Source organism: Lipophrys pholis, assembly GCF_963383615.2.
Source record: "Lipophrys pholis genome assembly, chromosome: 12".
In the NCBI taxonomy this organism is placed as follows: Eukaryota; Metazoa; Chordata; class Actinopteri; order Blenniiformes; family Blenniidae; genus Lipophrys; species Lipophrys pholis.
Genome location: NC_137641.1, coordinates 8,017,571 through 8,044,026, shown reverse-complemented (window position 1 = coordinate 8,044,026; position 26,456 = coordinate 8,017,571). Strand labels below are relative to the sequence as shown.

At 43.9% G+C, this 26,456-nt stretch overlaps 2 protein-coding genes across 2 annotated transcripts; both read left to right on the top strand.

The window, feature by feature from the left end:
• Window positions 1-1,212: 1,212 nt before the first annotated feature.
• spra (sepiapterin reductase a) lies at window positions 1,213-10,017 on the top strand. Its single transcript, XM_080476236.1, has 3 exons — window positions 1,213-1,611; window positions 4,045-4,335; window positions 7,454-10,017. The coding sequence occupies exons 1-3, from the start codon at window positions 1,290-1,292 to the stop codon at window positions 7,642-7,644; spliced, it is 804 nt and encodes a 267-aa protein (XP_080332362.1). The 5' UTR covers window positions 1,213-1,289; the 3' UTR covers window positions 7,645-10,017.
• A 1,015-nt stretch (window positions 10,018-11,032) lies between these two features.
• On the top strand, window positions 11,033-25,097 carry smyd1a (SET and MYND domain containing 1a). The gene is made up of 10 exons (XM_080477312.1): window positions 11,033-11,774; window positions 18,656-18,832; window positions 19,535-19,748; window positions 19,826-19,956; window positions 20,755-20,793; window positions 22,607-22,793; window positions 22,872-22,964; window positions 23,242-23,405; window positions 24,541-24,709; window positions 24,797-25,097. Exons 1-10 carry the CDS (start codon window positions 11,638-11,640, stop codon window positions 24,902-24,904), a joined length of 1,419 nt encoding a protein of 472 aa, XP_080333438.1. The 5' UTR covers window positions 11,033-11,637; the 3' UTR covers window positions 24,905-25,097.
• Window positions 25,098-26,456: the final 1,359 nt, after the last annotated feature.

The window sequence follows — 26,456 nt, the reverse complement described above, 5'->3', positions numbered from 1 at the left end:
GTCAATTTTCAAATGGATTCACAGCAGCTTTTTTTCACAATTACACACTTAAATTACACCCAATACATGTACTGCTGTACAGGCTGATAAATAAAAAAAAACACAAGGACAATAAAAGTATATCTGATGGTGTGTAGTGACATCCACTCATCCACTCATGATTTTTTATCTGCCAATATTTGCATAAATATGCAATTACTTACAACATGTACTTATGATGTGTGTGTGTGTTTTGTGTTTTTTTTTTATCTCACACTGCTATAATAAGGCAGCCAGTGGATCCACATGTTGCACAAGGTCTACACTGAGCACCTCCTGCACAAAATGTCTGTGCACGCCACTGAATATCACGTTTTTTATGAGAGACTGACTGCATGTCACTACTATTTTCGAATTGTATGTACAGTATATTACTTTCTTTTTATTTTTTATTTTTTTTAATTGCATTGTACAAATTCGAAATAAAGACTACTACTACTACTACTACCGGCATGTACTGGCACTTATTTCTTTACACTTAAAGCACTGCTTTAGAGAGAAAATCAGTCTTTTATGCTTTGAAGGGCGAAACCATAGACATGATGAATTATGCGTCATTATAAAATCATTATAAAAATGAAGATAAAATCATAATAGAATTTATATATAATCATTATAAATTATTATGAAATCATTATAAATAATTTAAAATCATTATAAAATTAATATAAGTTATTTGAAAATGTATATAAAATCATTTAAAATCATTATAAAATTAATATAAATTATTAGAAAATGTATATAGAATCAATCTAAATTATAATAAATTAATTATAAATTATTTAAAATCATTATAAAAATTAACATAAATCATACGAAATTGTATATACATTTATTATAATTTATTATAAAACGTATATAAATTATTAGAAATTATATGAAATCATTATAGTTTATTATAATCATAAATATTCTGAAATTTATATAAAATCATTATGATTTATTATATATCATAGATTATTATAAACGTATTATAAATTATCATAAAATTCTTATAAATTATTATAGTTTGATATAAATTATAATAAATCATTATAAATTATTATAAATCATTATAAAATGATACATATAAATGTATTCTGTCTTTGGGCGAAACGAATCAGTGTGAAACCGACAGGTGGCGACACGGAGGAGGAGGCGCGCTGTGCTCCGGATACACGTCACGCCTCTCCTCGCTCCTTCACACACCTACACACACACACATACGACACTCTCTCACACACACACACACCCACACACACATACACACCATGTCGGCCGCGGAGAGCACCCACCTGGGCCGAGCGCTGTGCATCATCACCGGGGCCTCGCGGGGCTTCGGACGCGCCGCGGCTCTCGCGCTGTCCCGCCGGCTGCGCTCCGGCTCCGTGCTCGTGCTGGCCGCGCGCTCCGGGGACGATCTGCGGGCCGTGCAGGCGGAGCTGGCGGCGTCCGAGGCCGGCAGAGCCGGTTTGCGGGTGGAGACCGTGGTGGCTGATGTGGGTCAAACCGAAGGGCTGGAAAGCGTCGTGAGCGTCTCCAAAGAGGCTTCCTCTGGAGATATCGATCACCTCATCCTGATCAATAACGCAGGTAGGAACACGGCTGATCACATCTTAAAGTCAAACTGAGTTTGGAGTCACTTCTGAAGCTGCTCTTTCTCCAAATGTATAGTTTTATTTCTTGGAAGCTGTAACCACTGATTCTCCTCCTTTCTCAATGATCTCAATGGAAAAGATTCAGTTGACTAAGAAATGGTTCTCTCTTCTGGCCAGACAGGCTCATATGTCTACATGTTTAACTACAAGTATATTTAAAAAGTATGTCTTCAACTGCAAAGAGTTCCTAAAACACCGTCAAATCAAATCGAAATGTATTCTTAAAGCATTTTTAGTACAAGAAATGCACCACAAAATGCTTTACGTGGTAAAAACTGAATAAAAACAATTAGGTGCACTTAAACTACCCCCCCCCCCCCCCCCCCCCCCCCCCCCCCCTTGTTACGACAGTAGAAGAGGACCTCCCTTGGTGGAGAACACTTCCTTTATCACTCATGGGGAGAGTTGCAACAATCACAATAATAATAAAATGATGGCCCTGTCCAAAATAAACGTGTAATAAATGTTTGAAACACAACAGAACACCAAGGTGGCTTAGAACTACCAAACCTTTATGATTATTACCTGGACAATAAATAACTTTATGTTGTAAAATGGATTAATCAGAAACCCTTAGTTAGACGAAGGCTGGCTAGACATTGAAAAAACATTCTGTTAAGCTCTCCAAGTCAGAGGTCTTCCCTTCTTCAGTCCCGTCATCAGAAAGCACAGCTGCTTTAAAAACATCAATATAAACACATCGCTGACAGCTTGGTGGGAATTTCTTCAAATGAATGGATCTTCACTCACAAACTCCCTTCACCTGGAACAATCCTGACCTCCTGCTGAGAAAGAAATAGATCAACTTCTCAAGATGGCAAAATAAAGGAATAAGAAACTTAGAACAACTTCTCTTCAATAACTCTTTTATCCAGTTAAATTAATCTTATAGAATCAGTCAAAACAACTCTCTGGAATATCTTCAGCTCAAGTCAATAATTGACATGGATGTCAATTAGATTAACCTGAACTGACCTCAGACAGTAACAAACCTGAAGATATCAACACCTAAACCACTTTCTAAAACAGTTTCACTCCCGTCACTTTCAAATGTCACAATATCTCTTCAACCTCTAACTGGGAAGAGGATCTCCACCTCAACACAGACCAAACGTTCTGGTCACAAATCTGTAGAAATCCACTGAGAAGGACAAAGAACCAGTAAGAAGCAGCGGCTCCATTTCAGTGCAGTTTTACTCAGCGAGCCGTCCAGCCGTTGTTTGGACGGTCACTCTGAGGAGGAGTGGACGGTTCGCTAAGATATGTGTCTAGTCCAACTTCGGACGAGCGAAATCGTTGTGCACAGAGGGGGTTTTAACTGTGAACACGCTTTAATGAGCGGACAGCCTCTTGTGCAGTCACACATCAGGCCCGCGGGCCAAAACCCGCCGCAGACGGCTGGAATCCCGCGCCACAGACCACAAGGTGGTCATACAGGACTGGGAGGAGGTTGTTTTAATGTTTCTCTGTATTTTGCAGCAGAATGTTTCATTATTGTTGAGATTGGATTCATTTTTCTGTACTAATTGTTTGAAAATAGACAGTTTCGTGTGTGTGTGTGTGTGTGTGTGTGTGTGTGTGTGTGTGTGTGTGTGTGTGTGGTCTCCATCCATCACTCCACATGATCCCCAGCGTGGCTGCTGGGCGGACGCCACTCCCCTCTTTACTTTAGGAGTGATAAACTATCAAATCAAATTTTTTTTCCAGTAATAGTCTCTCCAGGTCCGAGAACTCGTGGAAGTGCAGCCCATTCTTCCTTGGAGATGTTTTCCCCAAACTCCTTTTCCCATTTCTCTTTGATATGATGAACTGTTTCTGTGTAACATTAAACCTTTGTACAGAGCATTTCTCCCCTCGTATGCTTTCTGAGAAATCACCCAATGTCAGTTTTTATCTCTTTTTCAAAGTCGTCTCTTCTTTGCAGGGTATCGATGGGGATCATGTTCCCCGAGTCCAGATTTCTCCTTTAGTTTTTCAAAGCTCTGCAGCGTGATCCGTTCAGTGATCCTGCACATTGCTGATCCTTTGTTTGCTCGATGCTTAAAGCTTTTATCGTTAGTACCTGGTATTAATCTGGGATCTCACATTATTATTATTATTATTATTGGGTTTATTTGATTATCTAAATTACACATTAAGTCTTTGTCTGTTAAGTTTCGTACTTCTTTGTTTCTCATATTCACTAAATCTGTAACTTCCATGTCTACATCGTTCCACCTTGTTTTTCATTCTGTGATTGTGTGCCGCCAAATCTGCACCCCGACCTCCTGGAAACCCACCTCGCTCCCTCCTTCCACTGCTTTGCCAGGTATTGGTTTCTCTGGCGCTTTCAGGACGGCTGAAGTTAATACCCTCCTTTCTCCCCCAGCCTCCCTGGGAGACGTGTCCCGCTCCACCACCGGCTTCACCAGCCTGTCGGAGGTGGACTCCTACTTGTCCCTGAACGTCAGCTCCCCGCTGTGCCTCACGGCCAAAGTCCTGCAGGCGTTCCCGCGCCGCGAGGGCCTCAAGCGCACCGTGGTCAACATCTCGTCACTGTGCGCCCTGCAGCCCTTCCGCTCCTGGGTGTTGTACTGCACCGGCAAGGCCGCCAGAGACATGACCTTCAGAGTGCTGGCGGAGGAAGAGCCGGACGTCCGCGTGCTCAACTACTCTCCAGGTGGGCGTCGACCTTCGACAAGCTGCGAGCGCCACTCCTCTCACCTGCTGTCCCGCTCTCACTCGCTCCACTCCCGCCTGCTATATTTCTTAAAGCGCCACACGCACTACTAACAGAAAGGACAGAAAGCGCCACTCCTCCCTCGATCTCGCTTCATGTCGTTTTCCTTCAGTTCAGTTCGAGTCACACGGTGACGGAACCTTTAAGACTCCCCGAGGGGGTATTCCAGAACGCAGAGCATGTTGACCCTGAAATGAGGGACACTCCGTTCCAGAAAGAGAGATGAATTAAGCTCGGGGTCAGTCACCACGGTAACAGACTCTGTGAACTGAACCTGCTCGCTGGCAGGTTTTGTCAAGGAAACCCTGGGTACGTCTGAATTGTCCCTCCTAACTCCTTAACTATGGACTTTTCCTTAACCCCTTGGATGACGTCACGGGGTTAAGGAAAGGTGTTAGGAGGCTTCCTAAAGGAGTTAGTGAAAGGTGTTAGGAGGCTTCCTAAAAGGAGTTAGTGAAAGGTGTTAGGAGGCTTCCTAAAGGAGTTAGTGAAAGGTGTTAGGAGGCTTCCTAAAGGGGTTAAGGAAAGGTGTTAGGAGGCTTCCTAAAGGAGTTAGTGAAAGGTGTTAGGAGGCTTCCTAAAAGGGTTAAGGAAAGGTGTTAGGAGGCTTCCTAAAGGAGTTAGTGAAAGGTGTTAGGAGGCTTCCTAAAAGGAGTTAGTGAAAGGTGTTAGGAGGCTTCCTAAAGGAGTTAGTGAAAGGTGTTAGGAGGCTTCCTAAAGGAGTTAAGGAAAGGTGTTAGGAGGCTTCCTAAAAGGAGTTAGTGAAAGGTGTTAGGAGGCTTCCTAAAGGAGTTAAGGAAAGGTGTTAGGAGGCTTCCTAAAAGGAGTTAGTGAAAGGCGTTAGGAGGCTTCCTAAAGGATTAGTGAAAGGCGTTAGGAGGCTTCCTAAAGGAGTTAGTGAAAGGCGTTAGGAGGCTTCCTAAAGGAGTTAGTGAAAGGCGTTAGGAGGCTTCCTAAAGGAGTTAGTGAAAGGTGTTAGGAGGCTTCCTAAAGGAGTTAGTGAAAGGCGTTAGGAGGCTTCCTAAAGGATTAGTGAAAGGCGTTAGGAGGCTTCCTAAAGGAGTTAGTGAAAGGCGTTAGGAGGCTTCCTAAAGGAGTTAGTGAAAGGCGTTAGGAGGCTTCCTAAAGGAGTTAGTGAAAGGCGTTAGGAGGCTTCGTAAAGGAGTTAGTGAAAGGTGTTAGGAGGCTTCCTAAAGGAGTTAGTGAAAGGTGTTAGGAGGCTTCCTAAAGGAGTTAGTGAAAGGTGTTAGGAGGCTTCCTAAAGGAGTTAAGGAAAGGTGTTAGGAGGCTTCCTAAAAGGAGTTAGTGAAAGGTGTTAGGAGGCTTCCTAAAGGAGTTAGTGAAAGGTGTTAGGAGGCTTCCTAAAGGAGTTAAGGAAAGGTGTTAGGAGGCTTCCTAAAGGAGTTAGTGAAAGGCGTTAGGAGGCTTCCTAAAGGAGTTAGTGAAAGGTGTTAGGAGGCTTCCTAAAGGAGTTAAGGAAAGGTGTTAGGAGGCTTCCTAAAGGAGTTAGTGAAAGGCGTTAGGAGGCTTCCTAAAGGAGTTAGTGAAAGGCGTTAGGAGGCTTCCTAAAGGAGTTAGTGAAAGGCGTTAGGAGGCTTCCTAAAGGAGTTAGTGAAAGGTGTTAGGAGGCTTCCTAAAGGAGTTAGTGAAAGGTGTTAGGAGGCTTCCTAAAGGAGTTAAGGAAAGGTGTTAGGAGGCTTCCTAAAGGAGTTAGTGAAAGGTGTTAGGAGGCTTCGTAAAGGAGTTAGTGAAAGGTGTTAGGAGGCTTCCTAAAGGAGTTGGTGAAAGGCGATCACGTTAGTGTGGCAGTCGGACCGCACTTTTACTTAGTGACGTCATAATAATGTGACGGCGGCACAAGTTAGTGACGTCCTCCATGGTGGGGAAAGAACAATGAGTTTCTGAAAATGGACTAGAAAAAGTTCATTTGGGTTTTATATGATTTCAAGTTGTTCAAGGCAGATTATTGCTTTAGTAACTTACATGATCTGCTCCCTTTTCAGTCATCCTGAGTTTCCCTGAACGCTCCGATGAGCGGGTCCCTTTAAATGTTGTCACCGCGAGGGATTGTGGGGCAGCATGAGCTCGCCTCCTTTGATAAAGGAAGCATCAGTGGTTCTAAGCTAAAGGAGGTTCCTTTTTCTTTTTCTCCTTTTTTAGATTTTTTTTTGGGGGGGGGGGGGGTGGGGTAGGTGCGTGCGTGTGTGTGTGGTATTTTGTTAATTTTAGTGTCGACGTACACGTCCGTCACATTTGAAATGACTCCACTTTATTAAAAATGTCTGAACACTGTGTTAATCTACTCAGTAGGATATTAACAGACGACGAGTTCAAACAACGTTTTGTTACTGGTTCAAATTAGTACTTGAAGTGGCTACTGAAAATTAATTTTTTAATTTAAATTGGACTGTTGAAACGCCGCATGCTCACCAGTGTCACTGTAACTAGTAGTTGTGCACACGCTCAGTAGGGCCATCAGAACAATGTTTCCTCCGTGGTGTCATGACTCCCAGTCCATATTCTCCAGGGACTTGGTACTTTTATTTTGACAGTCACCATAATAACAATCCAACTTGGTCTGTCCACTAGAATGTCCGTGTTCTCCCGTTGTTGATGTTTAGAGCTCTTTGTTCTCTGCTGTGTGTGTGTGTGTGTGTGTGTGTGTGTGTGTGTGTGTGTGTGTGTGTGTGTGTGTGTGTGTGTGTGTGTGTGTGTGTGTGTGTGTGTGTGTGTGTGTGTGTGTGTGTGTGTGTGTGTGTGTGTGTGTGTGTGTGTGTGTGTGTGTGTGTGTGTGTGTGTGTGTGTGTGTGTGTGTGTGTGTGTGTGTGTGTGCTTCATTACAAAAACAAACAACGGCACCTACTAGTGGTCCAACGTGCTAACTACATTGTTTTACAGTGTTTCAACACGGTGCCTTGTAAACGTGAAACTTTTCTGAAATGAAAAAGCGTTTTCACTTGAAGCGTTGTCGTGGAAACGAGGCCTCCGTGTTGGAGTCGTGGTTGGACGTGTTGCTCCTGCCTCTGATTGTCTTCTGGTTCTGCGTTTGCTGAAACAGGCCCTCTGGACACGGCCATGCAGGTGGAGGCCCGGTCCCACACAGCCGATCCAGACATCAAGAAGTCGTTCTCCAGCATGTTCTCCGAGGGCCAGCTGCTCTCCTGCGAGGCGTCCTTTTCCAAGCTGCTGAAGCTGCTGCTGGAGGACAAATACACCTCCGGGGATCACGTCGACGTCTACGATGTGTAGACAACCGCTCCGGTATCTCCGACCGTTCCAGCTCCGGCCAAATGTTCATGTGCTGCTTTGATTTTCCACCAATATTTACAGTTCAATGGTAAAAGTCCTCCAGGTAAACTGGACTCCCAGTCTTTACTTTCTGACAGCAGTTAATCTATAACTGAGTCGCTTCTATTTACATTCCACAGCTTTTTTTTTCAGACCTTCGAGGCTGTACTTCCAAAGTAAACTACCAGACATGAAAATGTTGTTTATTGTATTTAATACATTCAGTGTAGAAGATAGATCGGATGTGATCTCAGACGTTTGTGTCCTGTTCAGAATCTCCAAGTCAACAAACAAATAACTCTGACAACAGCGGTTTGAACCATAAGATGGTGTACGGAGCCACTCCAAAAAATAACCAGCTCGGCCCCTAAAATGATCCAGGACGACCATGTGACCACTGGAGAACGTCACGCAAACAAATAAATATCCTTTCACTAATATCGGCAGAGTTAACGGCTCCGACGTGTTTGATGTCAGACAATTGTTTCAGGTGTGACTTCATGACCAGCCTATAATCTAGATGTTAGAGGAAGATGCTCTATAATCTAGATGTTAGGGGAAGATGCTCTATAATCTGGATGTTGCTACTTTCTTGAAAGAAACAAATTACTGAACCAAAGAACGAGACAAAGCGGCGTCAATCAGCTGAGCTAAAGCAGCAACATGGCGGCACCTCCATAGTAATTTAGGCGCTACTTTATTCAAGCGGGCTGAAGATGATCACAGCCACCGTGGCTACATATCAAAGCGACGCCGGGTTTTCCTACAGGACTCCGTTAGAGCGGCGTTCCAGAGGTTTTCCTCTTTTAGGAAACAGGAGTTTGTTGAAATTACAACAGCCCTTTTTAAACAACTTTGGCCAATCTGCTGCTAAGGAGGCTCCGAGAGAGACATGAGCTGTTTGAAGTAAATAATGAGCCCATTGAAGCTTTGGTAACTAACTGGTATTCCACTAGGGACTCCCGGATCAGCGCTGCAGGGTTGCAGAAGGTGGAGATTAAACTTTAATTTAGTTTGGTTGGTATTAAATAACCTCGGTAAATTCGGATCAAGCAGTTTGGAAGATGTATTTTTCATGTATTTCTCATCATTATCATTATAATTAACAGCTTTGTTTAAAACGTGACATTCCAACATTAGTGTTTTACAGTTTTTAAAGTGAGTTTAAAAAAAAAAAAAAAAGTTCTCAGGCAGAATATTTCTGCGAACAAACTCCACTGTGAACCACTGTCACTGCACATGAATGAAGTGGATAACGCACACTACTGCAAGTGACATTTATCTCATTAAGTATATAATCAATGTGTAAACGATGAATTATATTGCTTCTCTGGATTGTGAAACATTGATATTATAAACATTTTAAAGCCACATTCCATTAAATAAGTGATTTAGTCAGTTTTATGTGTTCTTACAGATTTTATTTTGGATAAATGAGATAATGCGGTTTATTTTTTCCTACTATAAAAGATCACAGATAAAGGTCAAATGTTTAAATATCCATAAATAACAGCTCAGGAATTACATTTAAATTAAGCTTATTGAATTAAAATGCCTTAATCTGATCATTTCTTCCTGAAAATGCCTTTATAATGATTTCTACAAAACATTTATCTTGTCCAGTTTTTTTTTTTTGTGAAATATGATGCATTTATTTGATAATTTTTCATGATGTGTCTTCGGACTGAAATGAAGAATAACATTTTCATCAAAAATAAAACCTCTGTTTCTATTTTACTGTTAAAACGAGATGGAGTTGGACTGAAGTTTATAAAATAACAGAAGTTACAGGTTATCACATCTGTACTGACTGTAATCACATTTCTTCAGGAGGTATAGTCACGTTGATGTTTGTCTTCAATGTTGTGAAAATGAAGAATAGAATTATAATAGTGCCTTATTTGTAAGCTTTTATTTACAGAATATATATTTTATTATTAGAGCGAGAAATAGTTGACAAAAAGATTCCACATTTTCTTTTCATTGTGTTTCACTGTATTTTACCAGTGTACAATGCAGGCCGAAAAACGGAGCGGATCGGGACAGTTTTTTTGTCTCGGACAATAAAATCTGTGTGAGACCGCGCTGGACAAGTCCTGAAATATACTTTTTGAGTATGTTTATGTGGCCAGGATCGCTCCGGACCTGGCTGCAACCAATGAATCCAATCCTCTGACATCACAAACAGATTTTTAAGAATCTGTCCCGATCCGCTCGGTTTGCTCCACGCTTTACTTCAGTGATTTCATATAAATTTGGGCTTTATATGTTTACGTCAAGCTGTCATCTGAATCGTGCTGTTGTAAAGAAATAAATCCACAAATTCAAAGTTTGATTTGTTGGTACTGTCTTTGTTGGGCCCATGTTACAGAAAACTAAACCAAAGACTGAAAAACCAAAACTATGTTAAAAGTTTTTTTTTTAAGGTAAACGGTTTCGAGAGACGTCTCGGTGCTACTCTGTCCTTCTGAGACCTTCAGCTGTACTACAAACTACTTTTGACTGGTTTGGCTCAAGTCGGGTGATATCTGGAGCAGAAAAGAGGATGTTCCTTCAGAAAACGTGGTTCTTGCTCGTCCAGGAGAGACTGAGACGCTTTATTAGAATCAAGGGACCAAGAGACATAGCATTCCAGCTAACTAGCGTGCTTCAATAGGCTAAATAGTGTTTTCAATAGTAATGGAATTAGTCACCTAATAAAATGTTAGTAACTTTGAGGTAAATCACCAAAGTATGAACCTAAATCACAACATTTCCTCTTTAGACGGACTTGGTTGAATGCACGTCTCATTCAATGCTAATTAGCATCTGCTAATAGTGATTTCCTCCCGCAGTGGGTTGCAGATGCATGAGAGAACATGCAGGACTACAGACCTGCTGCAGGACTACAGACCTGCTGCAGGACTACAGACCTGCTGCAGGACTACAGACCTGCTGCAGGACTACAGACCTGCTGCAGGACTACATGTTTGACCAGAGAAACATAAAGAGACTGAAAACAAGATGCAGAGTGAGCACACAGCCTCAAGCTGATGGGAAAGTGGTTAAAGATCAAAGATTAAAAAATAAATAAAGTCAAACTTGGACATGTTAATTCATAAAATTACAATTTTTTTGTAAAAGATTTTTTAACAAAGTTCTCTTGAGGCGCGTGTCACTTGCTGTAACTTTAGCTTTGAGTGAACATTGAGTAGAAACTGTGTTGAGCAGAAGAAGTCCAGGACATTAGAACCCTGACGGCGCCATCTCCTGGTGTCTGAACCGTTTTATCTCGACTGAGGTGAAGTCTGGATATCGTGAACTGTTGTGAAGAGAAGCAGTCTGATGATAAACCAACTAACTTCTGTCTAGTTTCAGCTGTAAGTGTTTTATTCAGTGATGGAAATGACAAACATTTGTTTTCAGATTGATGCGGTCTCCGTTTGTTGATTCTTCAGTTCTGACTGCGACCCTTTCAGGAATGGTTCAGACCAAACTGCAGTGAGAAACGAGGGCTTTTTCTTCGACCTCCACCATAATCATTGACACCTATCGCTGCACCGTTAAAGAGTTATCCTCCAGCTGTTCCAGTGGCGTAGCAGAGCAGAGTGACAATGGGGTCAAATTGTGGCCCTGAAAGAAGAAAGTTCGCCCGAGTCCTGTCACGTCTCTCTGAGAGACGGCAGCAGCTGCTCTGGACCAAAATACCACAGCGTGAACGAACCCAAACAAGGGACGACACCCACCACGACACCCTCTGACTACTTCCTACCTCCGCTGCCCCTCCGCCCCCTGGACGAGCGCAACCCTCGGAGGGGATTTATTTTGGGCTGGAGAAGAGGGGCTGGGCCAAGGAGGGAGCGACTCTAAACGTTAGGAAGAATTCCCTGAGATCTCTCCACTCCTCTGGACCGTCCCTCCCTCAGGGCCCGTCTCCTTCCTCCGCCTGCTCCTGGTTTTTGTTTGGTCGACACAATGACTGTGGGGAACATGGAGAGCGCTCAGCTCTTTGATGCTGGAGACAAAGGTCGAGGCCTGAGGGCCGCCAAAGAGCTCAACACCGGGGAGGTCATCTTCTCCGAGGCCAGTTTCTCCGCCGTGGTCTTCGACAGGTACGAGCCTCCTGGACGCCGCAGTTTGTCGAGCGAGCAGACGGCTTCCAAGTCGCATTTGCCGCAAACCGAGCATGTGGGTTGCAGGTCTGCTGAGACGTGCTGAGAGCGTGTTGTGGACTGCGTTTTCTGCCCTTCTCTGGCCTGTGACCTCATACCAACATCTCCAAATTCTCATGACTCCGGTGTTGGGAGAGGTGTCATGTGAACTTCAACTTGTCCATTGCGTTCTCGGGTTCGATTTTCAGACGCAGCGAAGCTGTACTCAAAAGATGATGACACCTTGCCAGCTTTGAAACGGAACACTTGAAATGTTTAAACATTTGGACAAACTTGATTTATAATGTAGAAAAAAACTACTCCCAACCAGGATTTCATTACAAAATCACCGATGAATCTTTCTTAATTCTGTGTTGCAGCAGCAGCTTCTTCCTCAGTGCATCGCTCTGTGTTTTTTAGCAAACTCAAGAGAAACACAAATATTTGATGTGACGTGTCCATCCAACACAAATACTCCTAAAGTGTGTTTTGGGGCTTCATTTCCTGGTAATGGCAGGATTAACATGACAAAAAAGTCACTGACTTGTGATTAGTTATGAAGGTAACAATTCTTCATAATTCCTTCCTGATGCCGACTCAGTAACAGGTCGCATGTTTCAGTCGCATGTTGAAGTTGTATGTAAACTATGCAAGATATTTTTAGTAATCTGAGTTCCAGTTAGAGTGGGCACTTGAGAAAGTAGTTTAATTGAGGAGCTTGAATATGTGGCCTTACTGGTGTGGGGCTGATTTGCATCTTTATTCAAGCTAGAGCATGCACTGTGGTCCGGGACCTTCGGGAGGGTACCAGAATTCCATTTAAACATGGTAGAAAATCTTAATGCGACATGTCATACAAACACATTGCTTTGATTGTGAAAGCTTGTAGTTTTGAATGTTGACAGAATTCCACCAGTGTTTGTCCTCACTGGGATGTTTTGGGAAACCAGAGCTCGGGGGGGGGGGGGGGTCCGCAGGTTTTCAACAGATGAAGCTGTGGGTGCTGGTTGTGCTCTTTAGATGGATTCAGTCTGGCCTCTCGCACTCAGTCTGTCATCCAATGGCTTTAATTTGAATCTGAAAGCACGTCCACAGCGTTGTAAGAACAAGCAGAAGCCGTTTGGAACTCATACCGTGAACATATTCTGGGCTTTTCTCTAAATAGCCTGACTTGTCCTTCTGAACGGCGGCTTGTCAGAAAGTGATCCAGCGGAGCTGTGAAATGTAAAGTCATTTCTGTCCAGGAATCGCAGAGGGAAAGGAGTGATGGTGGAGGGTTTAGAGCTGCGTGAGGTTCTGTTCACTGTCTTTGAGGACAGGTCCAGCAGGCTGAATAAACTGTTTACACTCAGATCCACGACGCTGTTTGCTACAGGCTGAGGATTTAATCAAATATGGAAAACTTCCTGCAGATAAACAGCAGAAGTATTTTATTAAAGATGCTCTGTGTTAACACGTTCAAATACACCGCACTTTCAGAATAAAGAAACGGAAAGACCAAAGAATGAACAGCCATATCGAATCTCTGTTTGCGTTTGATATATTGTACAGAGTGATCAAAACATCGCTCTTTGTAAGGATTTATATTCAGTATTTGAAGGATGTGGAGGACAAACGGAGGCTGGACAGAGAGTACAGTCCCTCCAGGTGACTGTTGTTGGTGTTGGGATGTTGCCTGACGACAGCCAAACAAAATGTCACATGTCTGATATGTAACGTTGACGAGGGGAAAGAGCAGAAACCTGATTCTGAGATGTCGGGCCTGAAGAGAGTAAAGTTGTGACGGTCTGTGTCCGGTTTGGGGACACACATGCCAACCCTTCTCGCTGTGCAGTCGTCCCGTGATGAAGTCCAGCGGCAGAACCACGAACTTCTGTGTGATCAACTTGTCTCCTCCAGTGCAGACGGCAGCTTCGTGGGATTCTTTCCACTCCTCTTGGCACTTGAAGTGAAGACTCTCCAGAGTGGATCAATCATCAACTCGGAGCTTTTTCCACTGATGGAATAATCTCCCCTCGCAGGACAAACCCTGAAACTCTCGCCTCAAACAATCGGCCTCCTTCATCCTTGGAAGGTCCTCGGTGTAAACTTAGCTCCAGTGTCAGCAGTACTTACTCCTGTTGGGTCTTTTTCTATCTCATCTGTTACTGCTGCGATCTTGGAAGCAATGGGAACCTGTCATGACTTTAACGTGGGTGATATATTGTCATTAATATGGTTCTTTTGTTTCCCAAATTCTCTTTGAATTTCTCACTCTTATAGTCCAATAGCTTCAGTGATGGGCAATGCAGTTCTTTAGATGTTATTGTATCGCAGTATAATCGGATCATTAAAAAGACTTGTTCACAAGATTTATTCACCGAATCGTTCATTGGATGACGGGAGGAGCCCTGACATCTAACGGACTGCATTGCCCATCACGGAAGCAGTAAGCTCAGAGGCGGCGGTACGATCAAGCACAGCTAACTGTGGCCACTGAGCGTACTGGGAAGTCTTGGAGCCACGCTACGCTCGCTGAACGTACTGTGGTTGCAAGACTTCACAGTACACGAACGAATCACTGAACAAACTGAACTTCCCTCGCAGTGAGAGGATCTGACAGCCTCAGCCTCGTTTTCTCAATTTGCTGATTTCACCTCTTTTTCAAAACAACAGGAGGTGGTAAGATTTAAAAAAAACAACAAAAAAAAACCTTGCTGATTAGTATCAGAGCTTGCAGTACTTTTAAGAAGATACAAGTCTTGCAGCCAGAGTGTATTTATTTTTTAAAGGAACGCTACTATGCACCGTATTATATATTCCCTTGTAAAGCAATTGTAATCATTTCTCTTGCTCATCCATGTGGTGCAGTTATGGGCTATGTAATTTGCACTTTCTGTGTCAAATATAAAGTTTATTCAAGTCAAGTCAAGTCCTTTACATATCACACGCAACAATTGTACATAGTATGATGTGCAGTGAAATGCTTTGGGTATGTTCTACACCTCGAAACAACAGTTTTTATAGGATAGAAGAATAAAAAATAGAAATCTTTAGATTTAGAACGCAAAAAAAGAAAATAGCACAATATATGACAATTTTATTAATAATAAAGAAAATGAAGGCACACAAAAGATAAATAGATAAATATAAACAAATATAGGTAGACCAGGGTCAATACTGCAAGTAAACAGTACATACAAGGCAAATTGTCGGGACTATTTTCCTCGGTTCAGCAGGTGGAAAGCCTGAGAGAAGAAGCTCCTCCTCATTCTGTCTGTTTGCCTTGTAGTAGTAGTGGTAACGCCGCCCTTCTGGCAGCAGAGAGAACAGTCTGTGGCTGGGGTGGGGGGCTCACTCAGAATCTTCCTGGCCTTTAACCTTCATCATTTGCTGGAGATATCCTGCAGGTTGGGGAGGGTGGTTCTGGTTCTGGTTCTGGTTCTGGTTCTGGTTCTGGTTCTGATGGTGCTCTGCTGAGCGGACCCCCTCCTCAGGGCAAGAAGTCCTGCTGGGTGCTGCTGCCCCTCCAGGTGACGATTCTCCAGCCAAAACACTCTCAAAGGTGGAGGTGGAAAAGTTTCTGAGCACCTTGAGAGGGAGTTTAAAGTCCCTAAGACAACTGAGGAGGTGGAGACATTGTGGAGCTTCTTCACCAGGTGTTGATGTGACAGGACTACGTCAGGTCCTGTGTGATGTTGACGCCCAGATACTTGAAGCTCTCCACCTCGGTCCTGATCCAGAGTGGGTACTACGCCCTCTGCTGGTACGCCCTTCTGCTGCTTCTTGCTGTAATCCACAGTCAGCTCCTTGGTCTTGCTGACATTCAGGAGGACACTGTTGTCTCTGTACCAGTCCTCCAGGTGGCTGACCTCCATCAGGTTCTCCTTTTTATTGCTGTTGGAGATCAAACCCTCCACATATGTGTCGTCAGCAAACCTGATAATGGCGTTAGAGTCTGATGTGGACACACAGTCACAGGGCTGAGTGTCCAGGCGGGCCAGGGCTGTGTGTCCAGGTGGACCAGGGATGTGTAGCAGGTGCTTGATGGTGTCTTTTGCGCTCCTGTTCGGCCGGTATGTGAAATGTGAGGCAGGAAGGGATGAGGTGATTTTTCTAGTCTTTCATAACATTTCATCGTCACAGAGGTGAGAGCAATGCTAATTCTTAGTTGAATTAGTAATGGTCTCACCTCTGTGATGATGAAATGTTGGGTTGTTAAATATTGTTTCTTAAACTGTAATGAAAACAAGAAATAAATAAAGTGGGAAATGTGTATCAAAATGCAAATAAAAACTATCAGCAACAAAATAAGTACAGATTAACCTACAACTGTAGTGCAAAAAATAATGTAAAGCAAGATAAGGTAAAAACTATTAAAGATATTTAAAATATTGTTTTTAGAAGTCGAGAAAACACGTTTGGTGTTCAGAAGGCAGGTTAAGAGGTCAAAGGAGATGCTGGTCAGCAGATATTTCAGGGGACGTTCAGTTTAACATTCAGGTTCTCTCTGATCAGAAGATAGAATAAACTGTCGAATTGTTATTGTTACCAAATTGTTATTACTAGATTGTACTCCACTGGTGTGCAAGCACAGTGTATAGCAGCTAGTGCTGCCCTCCATCTTCTACCCTGATGATTATCCTGTTCAGGATCGCGGGGCGCTGGAGCCAATCCCAGCGTACTGTGGGTGAAGGCAGGACAGGTCTCCAGTCCATCACAGGTCAAACACATAGATAAATAACCACACACTCACACTCACACTCACAACTCGGGGCAATTTCGCGTCACCAATTCACCTCACATGCATGTTTTTAGACTGTGGGAGGAAAGCGGAGTAACTGGAGGAAACCCACAAACGCAGGGTGAACATGTAAACCCCCGGACAAAAAGGCCCCAGGCAGCATTTGAACCGACGACCTTCTCACTGTGAGGCGAGAACGTTTACCACTGCACCACCATGTAAAGTCCATTCATCACTGTGGCAGAGAGGTGAGGCAGCCACCTGATTCACATCAGTCGAGCCAGAAGATGAGGGTGGAGGCCGAGTCCAGGAGGGCGGGGTCGAGCCAGAGGGTGGAGGCCGAGCCGGGTGACCACAGCTTGCCCCATACCATCCTCAAGGGGGCCCTGTGGTGGCGGGGCTGCCCCTGGGGCCTCCTGAGTGGTGCTGCCTACCAATGTCCCACCCCACCTCCCTAGGGGGGCAGTTGGTTAGGCCAAAGGCCAAAGGCCAAAGGTGAGGATATGTGGCAGAGAGGCAAGGCAGCGCACCTGATTCACATCAGGTGCTTAATCACTTCTCTGCCCATGAAGGAGAAGCCGCCCGGTCATGAGGTGAGACAGGTGGAGGAGACCCACACTGGAGCAATCCTCTGAAAGAGGAGCAGTGTGTCTCAGGCCACGTTTACACTTACAGTACCTGGGTTTTTACAAAAATGGACATTTCCCCCTCTACCTTTAAAAAAAATGTCATCTACACCAAAGGTCTCCAACCTGTGTCCTCGAGAGCCCCTGTCCTGCATGCTTTAGCTCTCTCCCAGTTGAAACACACCTGATTGTAAACGTGGCCAGAGTGTGTGTTTTAGAGTTTTGGTTTTCATTTAATTGAATAAACGTATGGTTTTTGGAACATGTGTCTCCGTGCCTCTGTGGGGGAACCCGAGGGGGACGTGCTCAACTGCCTCAATCACTGATTTGTCTCATCTCCGTTTCAAACGAGAGCAATCAGAGATTTCTGATCTCCGCCAAGGGTCGACGTGGACACAGGGAAGTGACACATATCCCACATCCGGATCAACTGTCTTTATTCATTTATTTAGTTAGGTGATCCCATGACTTTATTCCATAAGTTGAAAGAACATAGGATAAGACGTTATTGTTACCTTCTTCCACGTTGAGACGCTCGGCTTGTTATGGAGATTCACTCAGCAACTTGTAGCTCATGTCTGCTGGTAAATAAAACTGTCTGATTCTGATGTGGAGTTGGATGGAGGGAGACATTTCCCACAATGCACTTGTCATTTAAAGTGGCAGGTTAAGAATGTAACAATATATAGCAAAATGAAAATTAGTGACAATAATTTTTGATCTGGGTCACCACCAAAATGTCATGGGTTCTTCCTTTGATCCAAATGCACCTATGTACCAGTTTACATGACGATCAGCTCATTAGGTTTTGAGATATCGTGTTAACAGACAGACAGACAAATAAACGTGGATGATTTTAAAACCTCCTTGGTGAAGGTAACAACAGTTTGCAAATCGTCCAGAAGTTGTTGGGGTCTTACAGAGACGTCCATCTAGTATTTTCTATTGGCATCCGACCTGCTCATGGTCAGTTTAAGGGCTTTATACTATTTGCTGTTTTGGTTCAGTCAGGAAAATTTCTTCTCATCCCATAAGTGGGGAATATATTTATTGGTGTGAGCATTCAGATTATCGACTCCTCTTAAAGTCCACAAGCAGAATTCATGTTTATCGCCAAAGAATTAGGTCAGTGTACCGACTCATACTTGCTCCATGATACTCTCACACCAAAAGTCTTCTGAGGAGGGAGAAGAATCAAACCGGAGATTTACTCCGTTTGAGCTGAGAGTGCAACCACTGCACAAATGATGAGAAGTCTGTTGCAGTCTTAAGATTTGACACATTCATGCTGGACTGGGAGTGACGTCATGAGAGACTGTTCCTGTACGTCCTCCTGTAGGAGCCTCTAGTGGATTTGAAGTTGAACACGTGAAGAACTGAAGATGGCAGCAGGTGTCCTCCTCCCTGGGACTGAATCCAGCCTTGTCTTATGGAAGCCCCGTCGGCTTATCAGAAAAAGTTAAAGTATTAATGTGTCCACATTTGTGTGTCAGTTTGTCCACTCAGGTGTGCCACAGCTGTTTCCGCCACCAGGCTCAGCTCCACCGCTGTGCTCAGTGTAAGTTTGCCCACTACTGTGACCGGACCTGCCAGACGGCCTGCTGGGACGAGCACAAGCAGGAGTGCGGAGCCATCAAGAAGAGCGGGAAGGCCCCCAGCGAGAACATCCGGTGCGTTTCCTCCTTCCCTAAATAATATTGTATGTTTGAACTTTATGTGAAAAGAAAACATGTACTGTAGGTAAAAAATAAAATAAATAGAAACTCCACAATAAATATTGATATTCTGACAAAAGCATTGATCCAGAAAAGAAACATAAGCAGCATCGTTATGGATCAATATCCCCTGCTACTATCTGGACAGTTGTTAAGAACGCACAGAAGAAATGAAAACGGCACAAGTTACTCGTAACTTTTCTGTTCCTCATATCTGTAGAACAGCTGCCAAAACTGAAATCACAGATTTTTTTCAACATCTTTTTACCACTGGTGACTGAGGAAACCAACCAAATGCTGTTTGAAATAAGAAAGAGACTAATGTGATGATGAATGGATGGATGGATGAATGGATGGATGGATGGATGGATGGATGGATGGATGGATGGATGGATGGATGGATGGATGGATGGATGGATGGATGGATGGATGGATGGATGGATGGATGGATGAATAATAAATATATGGAAGTTTGAGGACTAAATCCTCTCTATAAGATTCTGATTCAAGTCTGCTATTTGTATTACCATAAATAAATGAATTATCAGATGAGATGCGACTGAAAGAGGCACAAAACTATGGACAACAAGTCGACTTTGTCCTTGTCGGGTGATTTGAAATTGTGGTTCCCCTCCTCTTCCCTCGTCCTCCCCCCAGCCTGGCCGCCCGGCTGCTGTGGCGGATCCACAAGGTGACGGGCTTGGCGTCGGACAGCCAGATGGTGTCGGTGGACCAGCTGCAGGACCACGTGGCCGACCTGTCCAAAGAAGACCTGGACAAGCTCAACGCCGACGTGCAGACCTTCCTGAAGTACTGGTCCTACGGGAGGAAGCAGCACTCCGTCGACTACATTTCACATCTCTTTGGCATCGTTAGTCTCCGTCACACCGAATCAACATTAGGCTGCGGTCTTCTCCATGAATTCACCCGCTGCCCCTGTGTGTGCAGATCAAGTGTAACGGATTCACCCTGAGTGACCAGAGAGGTCTGCAGGCTGTCGGGGTCGGTCTGTTTCCAAACCTCTGCCTGGTCAATCATGACTGCTGGCCCAACTGCACCGTCATCCTCAACCATGGAAAGTAGGTGAAACCCCTGAAACTAAAGTGTGTGTGTGTGTGCGTGCGTGCGTGCGTGCGTGTGTGTGTGTGTGTGTGTGAGTAAGGATGAATAAATAACTTGTGGATAGATGAGCAATCTAAAACTCCTCTATGATCCTGTCCAACAAGTCTTCATTGTTCCAACTCTTCTGGAACCTGCAGCATTTCCACATATTTCCTGTTGTTGTCAGGATTAGTGAATGAGTTCAGGATTAGTGAGTGAGTTCAGGATTAATGAGTGAGTTCAGGATTAGTGAGTGAGTTCAGGATTAATGAATGAGTTCAGGATTAATGAGTGAGTTCAGGATTAGTGAGTGAGTTCAGGATTAATGAGTGAGTTCAGGATTAATGAGTAAATTCAGGATTAATGAATGAGTTCAGGATTAGTGAGTGAGTTCAGTGAGTGATTTCAGGATTAATGAGTGAGTTCGAGATTAATGAGTAAATTCAGGATTAATGAATGAGTTCAGGATTAATGAGTAAGTTCAGGATTAATGAGTGAGTTCAGGGTTAGTGTGTGAATTCAGAGTTAGTGAGTGAGTAATGAGGTGCTCTTCTCCTCCAGTAAACAGGAGTTTGGTTTCTTTGCTGAACACAACAGCCTCAGACAATGCTAAGCTAATGCTAACAGTGGAAAAACAGAGAGTTTTTTTGATTTTCTAAAAAGCTTTTCTGGAATTGGGGCTGTAACTTAACTTTATGTGATTCGCTGATGAATTCTCTGATGTTTTGAATGAAAGCTGGCGCGACACTGAAGTTTAAATTCACTTTCTTTTGCAGCCAGTCAGCTCTGAGTTCTGCTCTGCACTCCCAGAGGAGGTGATCACCACACACGCACACGCACACACACACACACACACACACACACACACACACACACACACACACACACACACACACACACAGCTGCTGGAGCATCTCAACCAGTAACTGTTAGTACGATTGGTTGTGTGTGAAAAGAGCAGAGGTGGAAAGAGTACTAAAATATTCTACTCAATTGAAAGTACAATTACTTTAATCAAGTCCAAGTAAAAGTACCAGTCTAAAGAAGGACACTGGGATATAAATCTGGAAGTAGCAGTAATGAAAGGAACAACTTTACAAATTAAACTGCAATGGCAGTGAAACTGTAAATCTAGAACTCAGAATGTTTGAGGGTCACAAGCTGTGACTTTCCATGAAAGAGCCCAAGAAGAACCTCGAGTGTCAGGTACCATCACCATGTTCTTAAGACTAAACTAAAACATTCTTCGATATGAAACTGTGTCCACCTGTCAGTGTCGATGAGCTCTGACCTCCAGTAGCGGCAAAACAACACCCGAGGAGCACGAGAACATATTGAAGTTGGCTGAACAAATGGCTTTTCGAGGATTCATCCATCACATTTCATGTGTAAAACATGACAAATAACCAGTAAATCCTTCCTGTATGTACCCATGATAACATTTGCTCATTTCAGGGTTTTATATTGAAGCGTATTGAAGCTATTGTCACATCGTGGGGAAAATAAATGAACTGGCTTTTCCATAAACTTCAATTTATTTTTCTTTATTGGTGTTTCTTTATGTAAAGCGTCTTTGAGTGAACGAAAAATCCCTTTACTAGTTTGATGTATTATTATTCAAATAATTAATTAATGACTCTGAACTGATGTAAGTTGATGAGCGTTGATGCTTAAGAGGCAGAGGAAGTTGTGCAGAACATCACTGAACTGCTGAGGAGAGTAATTAGTCGTGTAATACTCGGAGGTCAGGGAACTTCAAAACATTATAATTCTTCAAAAAGCTGTTTTTTCTTGCACATATTTTTTCTTATTGTTACATGACTACATATATATGTATGTCACATAGTGTGTCGAAATGATCTTTTGCATGAATAACAAGACGTCCTCAGTGGAGCCCGAATGAGGACAGGTCATCAGTCTGTCACAGGACACACACAGACTCACACTTAGGATCAATTTAGCATCACCAATTAACCTGACACACATGTTGTAGGGATGTGGGAGGAAACCAGAGGTAACTCACGCACACACAAGGAGAACATCTGACATGTCCATCATTTTCACGTCCAGATTACGGCGTGGACAGACGGATTGTCTTTCAACTTGTCTTGGACGTCTGGATGTTGCTTGCCCAGTGGGCATTGACAGTCGACAAAAAAACGAGAGTGTATTCTTGGTTTTCCATGTTGCTTGATAAATATTATAACCAGAGTGCAATTCTATTAAAACATTATTGTATTGATTCAATTTGTAGTCAGCAACGGATCAGAATGATAGCACATTAAAGTACTTGAATAAAGACATACTCAAGTAAAAATAAAAAATACTGAGTTTCAAAACAACTTAAAAAAGAAAAAGTACAATAACACAAATAAACTACTCAATTACAATAATGCGAGTAAATGTAATTTGTTGCTGTCCCCCTCTGGAAAGGAGATGTGATCAGAGCTGATGGTTTGTCACTAATTCTAAGAATTTAAAGAAGCGGGAACACTTGCATTTCAAAAAAATCCAGAATTAGTGGGACAATTTTTCTGATTGGCGGAAATCGTGGAGCTCATGAAGAATCTCTGTGAGGACGCAGGGCGAGCAGAATGATTCTGTCCTCTCCCTCCGCCTCTGTCCCAGGGTCGAGCTTCGCGCTCTGAGGACAATCGCTGAGGGTGAAGAGCTGACCGTGAGCTACGTGGACTACCTCAGCAAGTCCGCTGACCGCCAGAAGAAGCTCAAGGAGCATTTCCACTTCGACTGCACCTGCGAGCACTGCAGGCAGCACACCAACGACGACCTGATGACCGCCGGCGCCGGCAGCAAAGTGAGAGCGGCTGGGCGGCTTCTGATGGCGTTTGTCTTTTTGGATTTTCACACCAATTGTCCCTTGTGTGTCTTCCAGCCTTCTGCTGATGCGCTGAAAGAGGTGACGGCGCGGAGCGAGGAGTTTCTGGAGAAGATCGAGACGTCTCGTGTGAACGGAGACTACCACCAGGTTTCTCACACGGCTGCCATCGCTGCTCTCTGTGGTTTGCTTGGTGTGGCGAGCGATCGTGTCACGTGTGGCGGTTCCCGCCGCGCCCCAGGAACCTTGGTGTTGGTCAAGTGTTTTTTTTCGTCGACACTGTTACGACGATAGAAGCACACCCTTGTGTACCGGGCGGCACGGACTCGGTGGAATAGCCTTTCTTAAAATATCTTAAGCCATTACCGGGTGTGGATTATTGCTTTGAGGTTATCAGATTGCTGATCCGTCCTTTTCGCCCTTTCAGATGTTGAAGCTTTGTCTCGAGTGTCTGGAGAAGCAGGAAAACGTCCTGGCCGACACGAACCTGCATAAACTGCGAATGCTCAGCGTTGCCGGCGAGGTGCTGTCGTACCTGAAGTCTTTCTCCGAAGCTGCAGTCTACGCCCACAGGATGGTGGAGGGATACAAGTGAGTGCTGATGGGCGATAATCTGAAGTTACACTCCGACAGTCTCGGTGGTGTTCGCTCCAGGGCAGAAAATCTGTAAATATTTAGAATGTTGAACACCAGAAAAGGAAACTAAGGGGCCGATGTAATAAGAGTAATATTCTCTTTTTGCTTCATTTGCTATACTGTTGAGTTATATTTTTATTTATTTTAACTTTTGAATGAAATAAAGAATTCCAAACAAATTACAAACAAACAAAAACTCCTTCAATTCACAGCTCCTCCAGAAAAATGTGGCAAGGTGTCAAAGACTAGAGGAAATAACTGTAACCCCTCTGAAGTGTGTTCCTGGAGTTTGAACACAAACCTTTTGAGTTTTAAGTGTTGGTAAAGTAGCTATGGTTCATTAGGAATAGAAACCAAATGCAGTATCGATCAGTATCACAGGATCGTTTTACAGCTGAACATAAAGCTGGTTCAGTGAAATACAAGTGATATAACGTAACGTCAGGAAGATTTTGTCAAATAACATTTCACAAGCTGAAGGAAAATAAGTGCAATCCCAACATGTTGTGTGAAATACTCAAAAGACATGCCTTCTTCCATTTGCAGCTCTTATTCTGTCTTTAAATCGCCATCATTAAGCCAAAACAATGAAAGCTCATTGAGGTTAATGCTGATGCATCTCAGCTCGACTCTCAGCGTCGAATCGATCACCGTTTCTAAAACTGCGTGAGCCTCCGGGAATAGATTAGAAAAGACATTTATTCATATGAAAAAACTAAAAGAATTTAATGTTGTCTTTAATTTTGCTCTCTGCTTTTGGCCCACGAGCAATATGATAAAAAAAAAATACATAATCACTTTCCAAAACATTTTTTTTTTCCAACATTTGCAACTAAATTAACACACAGAATAGTAAATGGGACTTTTCTTATGGAGCACATTTAATCACATTCACACACACTGATGAACAGGGCCCCGACTGTGTTTTGCTCAGCGGCACTTCAACACACAGTCAAGGCTAAGTCTAAACCTGGGAAACGACCCACCCTGTCCACTGAGCTACAGCCGCCCCCGACTGGTTCCGTTGAGTTACGACTGTGGGATTAATTCAGTTCGGTGTTTATTTTGAGCTCCTTCTTCACCTCAACAGGAAACTGTACCACCCCAATAACGCCCAGCTGGGGATGGCCATAATGCGAGCCGGCATCACGCACTGGCATGCAGGGCAGATCGAGACGGGCCACGGCATGATCTGCAAGGCTTACGGCATCCTAATGGTGACTCACGGCCCAAACCACGCCATCACCAGGGACCTGGAGGTACAGCATGCTGACGTCTTCACGGTCACAGCTACAAGCCGGGGAAAAAAAAAGGCTTTGACCGTGGGAATAAACGTTTGTTTGCAGGCCATGAGGATGCAGACCGAGATGGAACTGAAGATGTTCAAAGACAACAAGCATGAGTACAACGCCATGAGGGACGCCGCTCTGATGAACGAATCCAAAGGCCTCTGAAGGAAGCAGCGACCGCCTTCTTACCGGACGCTGCTGTCAGTGACAAAGTGAATGTTTTCACTCTTACATGGACGTAAACTGAGTTTCATCTGAAGCCCTGCAGGCAGCCATTGGGTGGCCTCGCCATCAATGTGCACAGTTGTAGTACGCACAGGTGTGACACAACAATCACTTCAATAAAAGTGGAAAGTTGGCTGATACTGTGATTATTTGTGTTCCGAAATCAATTGCTTGAGTTCTTCATAATTGGGTATTTTGATTTCTTTTTGCCCAGAAACCAGGAAAGAACTTAAACCAGGACTTCCAGTAGCTGCTGATCAGAGCTGCACAGGGTTCAGGAGGATTTAAGGACAGTTTTTCAGAGCCGCTTCAGCTCAGAAAAGGTTCTTGGGATGTCTGCTGTGCCAAAAGCACTGGGGGATTGGAGGTACCACTGGTGCCTTGAACAGGTTCTTTAGTATCGACTGAGACGATCGATACAACCCTAATGACCCAAGAGAAGGAACACCAGCCCAGCTCACCGGGAGGGATTCTTGCTCCTGAACAGGACCAGACGCTCCAGGGTCCCAGCTCAGCCACATCACTCCGACCAGACCTGGTCTCAACATCAACGTCAAGGAAGCAAACGTTCCTACTGGAACTCACTGCACCCTGAGAAGATCACTCTCCTGAGGCCCATGGGCAACAAGAGCAAAAGACATACAACTGCTGATAAGGTGCAGATTCTGGAAATCCCGCTGCACCATTTGATGTCAGAGATTTGCTAGACAGTCCTAAAGCTCCTTTCAGTCGAAGGGTGAGGTCCAGATTAACTGTGGATTCGAAGGTGGAGACCGATGGAGTATCGGACAACTTGGACACATCAGGGACTGAATCACCTCTGGACGTGTCTCGTGGTTACAGACCCCAAACATCCAATGAGCCCAGCTCTCGGCTCTTCACTCCTGAGGGTAGATCATGTTTAGGGAGGCCCCCCATGTCATAGACTGGCTCCCACATTGAGACTCCTTGTACTGCTGCATCACTTCTATAAGGTGGGTGTAGATGAGGTGGAGGCCAAACGCTCCACCATCTGCCAACGGAGATGAGAAGCTACTGAATCAGGCTGTTCTGATATATGAAATTCCAAATTCTGAATATTGCACAAGCAATGGTACACGTGTGCCATGTTCGCATGGGGATGCACAGCAACAGCGGATACATTTGAATTTGTGTAAACGGGGCCTATAATTATCAAATAGTACGGAACAGGTGAAACTGATCCACATATCTGGAATAATCAGTCTACATTTAATCAGGCAAGTCTCCACTGCTGTATTGTGTGTTCAGGTTGGAGCTCTCAGCTGGTTCACACTGGCAAAACCTTTAAAACCAAAGTCCGAGAGAACGTCTCAGTTTGTATGAACACCTTCTGCACGAGGCCCGTTGAATCTGAACAAATCAAACCACCCTCACACCCGTGAGCCTCGACTTTATAAAAAAAAAAAAAAAGCACCAAAAGATGTCAGGCGAGAAGTTGGTGCCAAAAACTGGGACAATAAAGTGATAAAGG

Bases quoted from the DNA above. Each gene is read 5' to 3' on its own strand.
- spra (XM_080476236.1), top strand. From the start codon at position 1,290: ATGTCGGCCGCGGAGAGCACCCACCTGGGCCGAGCGCTGTGCATCATC. The intron at 1,612-4,044 runs GTAGGAACACGG...TTTCTCCCCCAG, and splicing joins CATCCTGATCAATAACGCAG to CCTCCCTGGGAGACGTGTCC. The intron at 4,336-7,453 runs GTGGGCGTCGAC...TTGCTGAAACAG, and splicing joins CGTGCTCAACTACTCTCCAG to GCCCTCTGGACACGGCCATG.
- smyd1a (XM_080477312.1), top strand. From the start codon at position 11,638: ATGACTGTGGGGAACATGGAGAGCGCTCAGCTCTTTGATGCTGGAGAC. The intron at 22,965-23,241 runs GTTTCTCACACG...TCGCCCTTTCAG, and splicing joins TGAACGGAGACTACCACCAG to ATGTTGAAGCTTTGTCTCGA. The intron at 23,406-24,540 runs GTGAGTGCTGAT...TCACCTCAACAG, and splicing joins AGGATGGTGGAGGGATACAA to GAAACTGTACCACCCCAATA.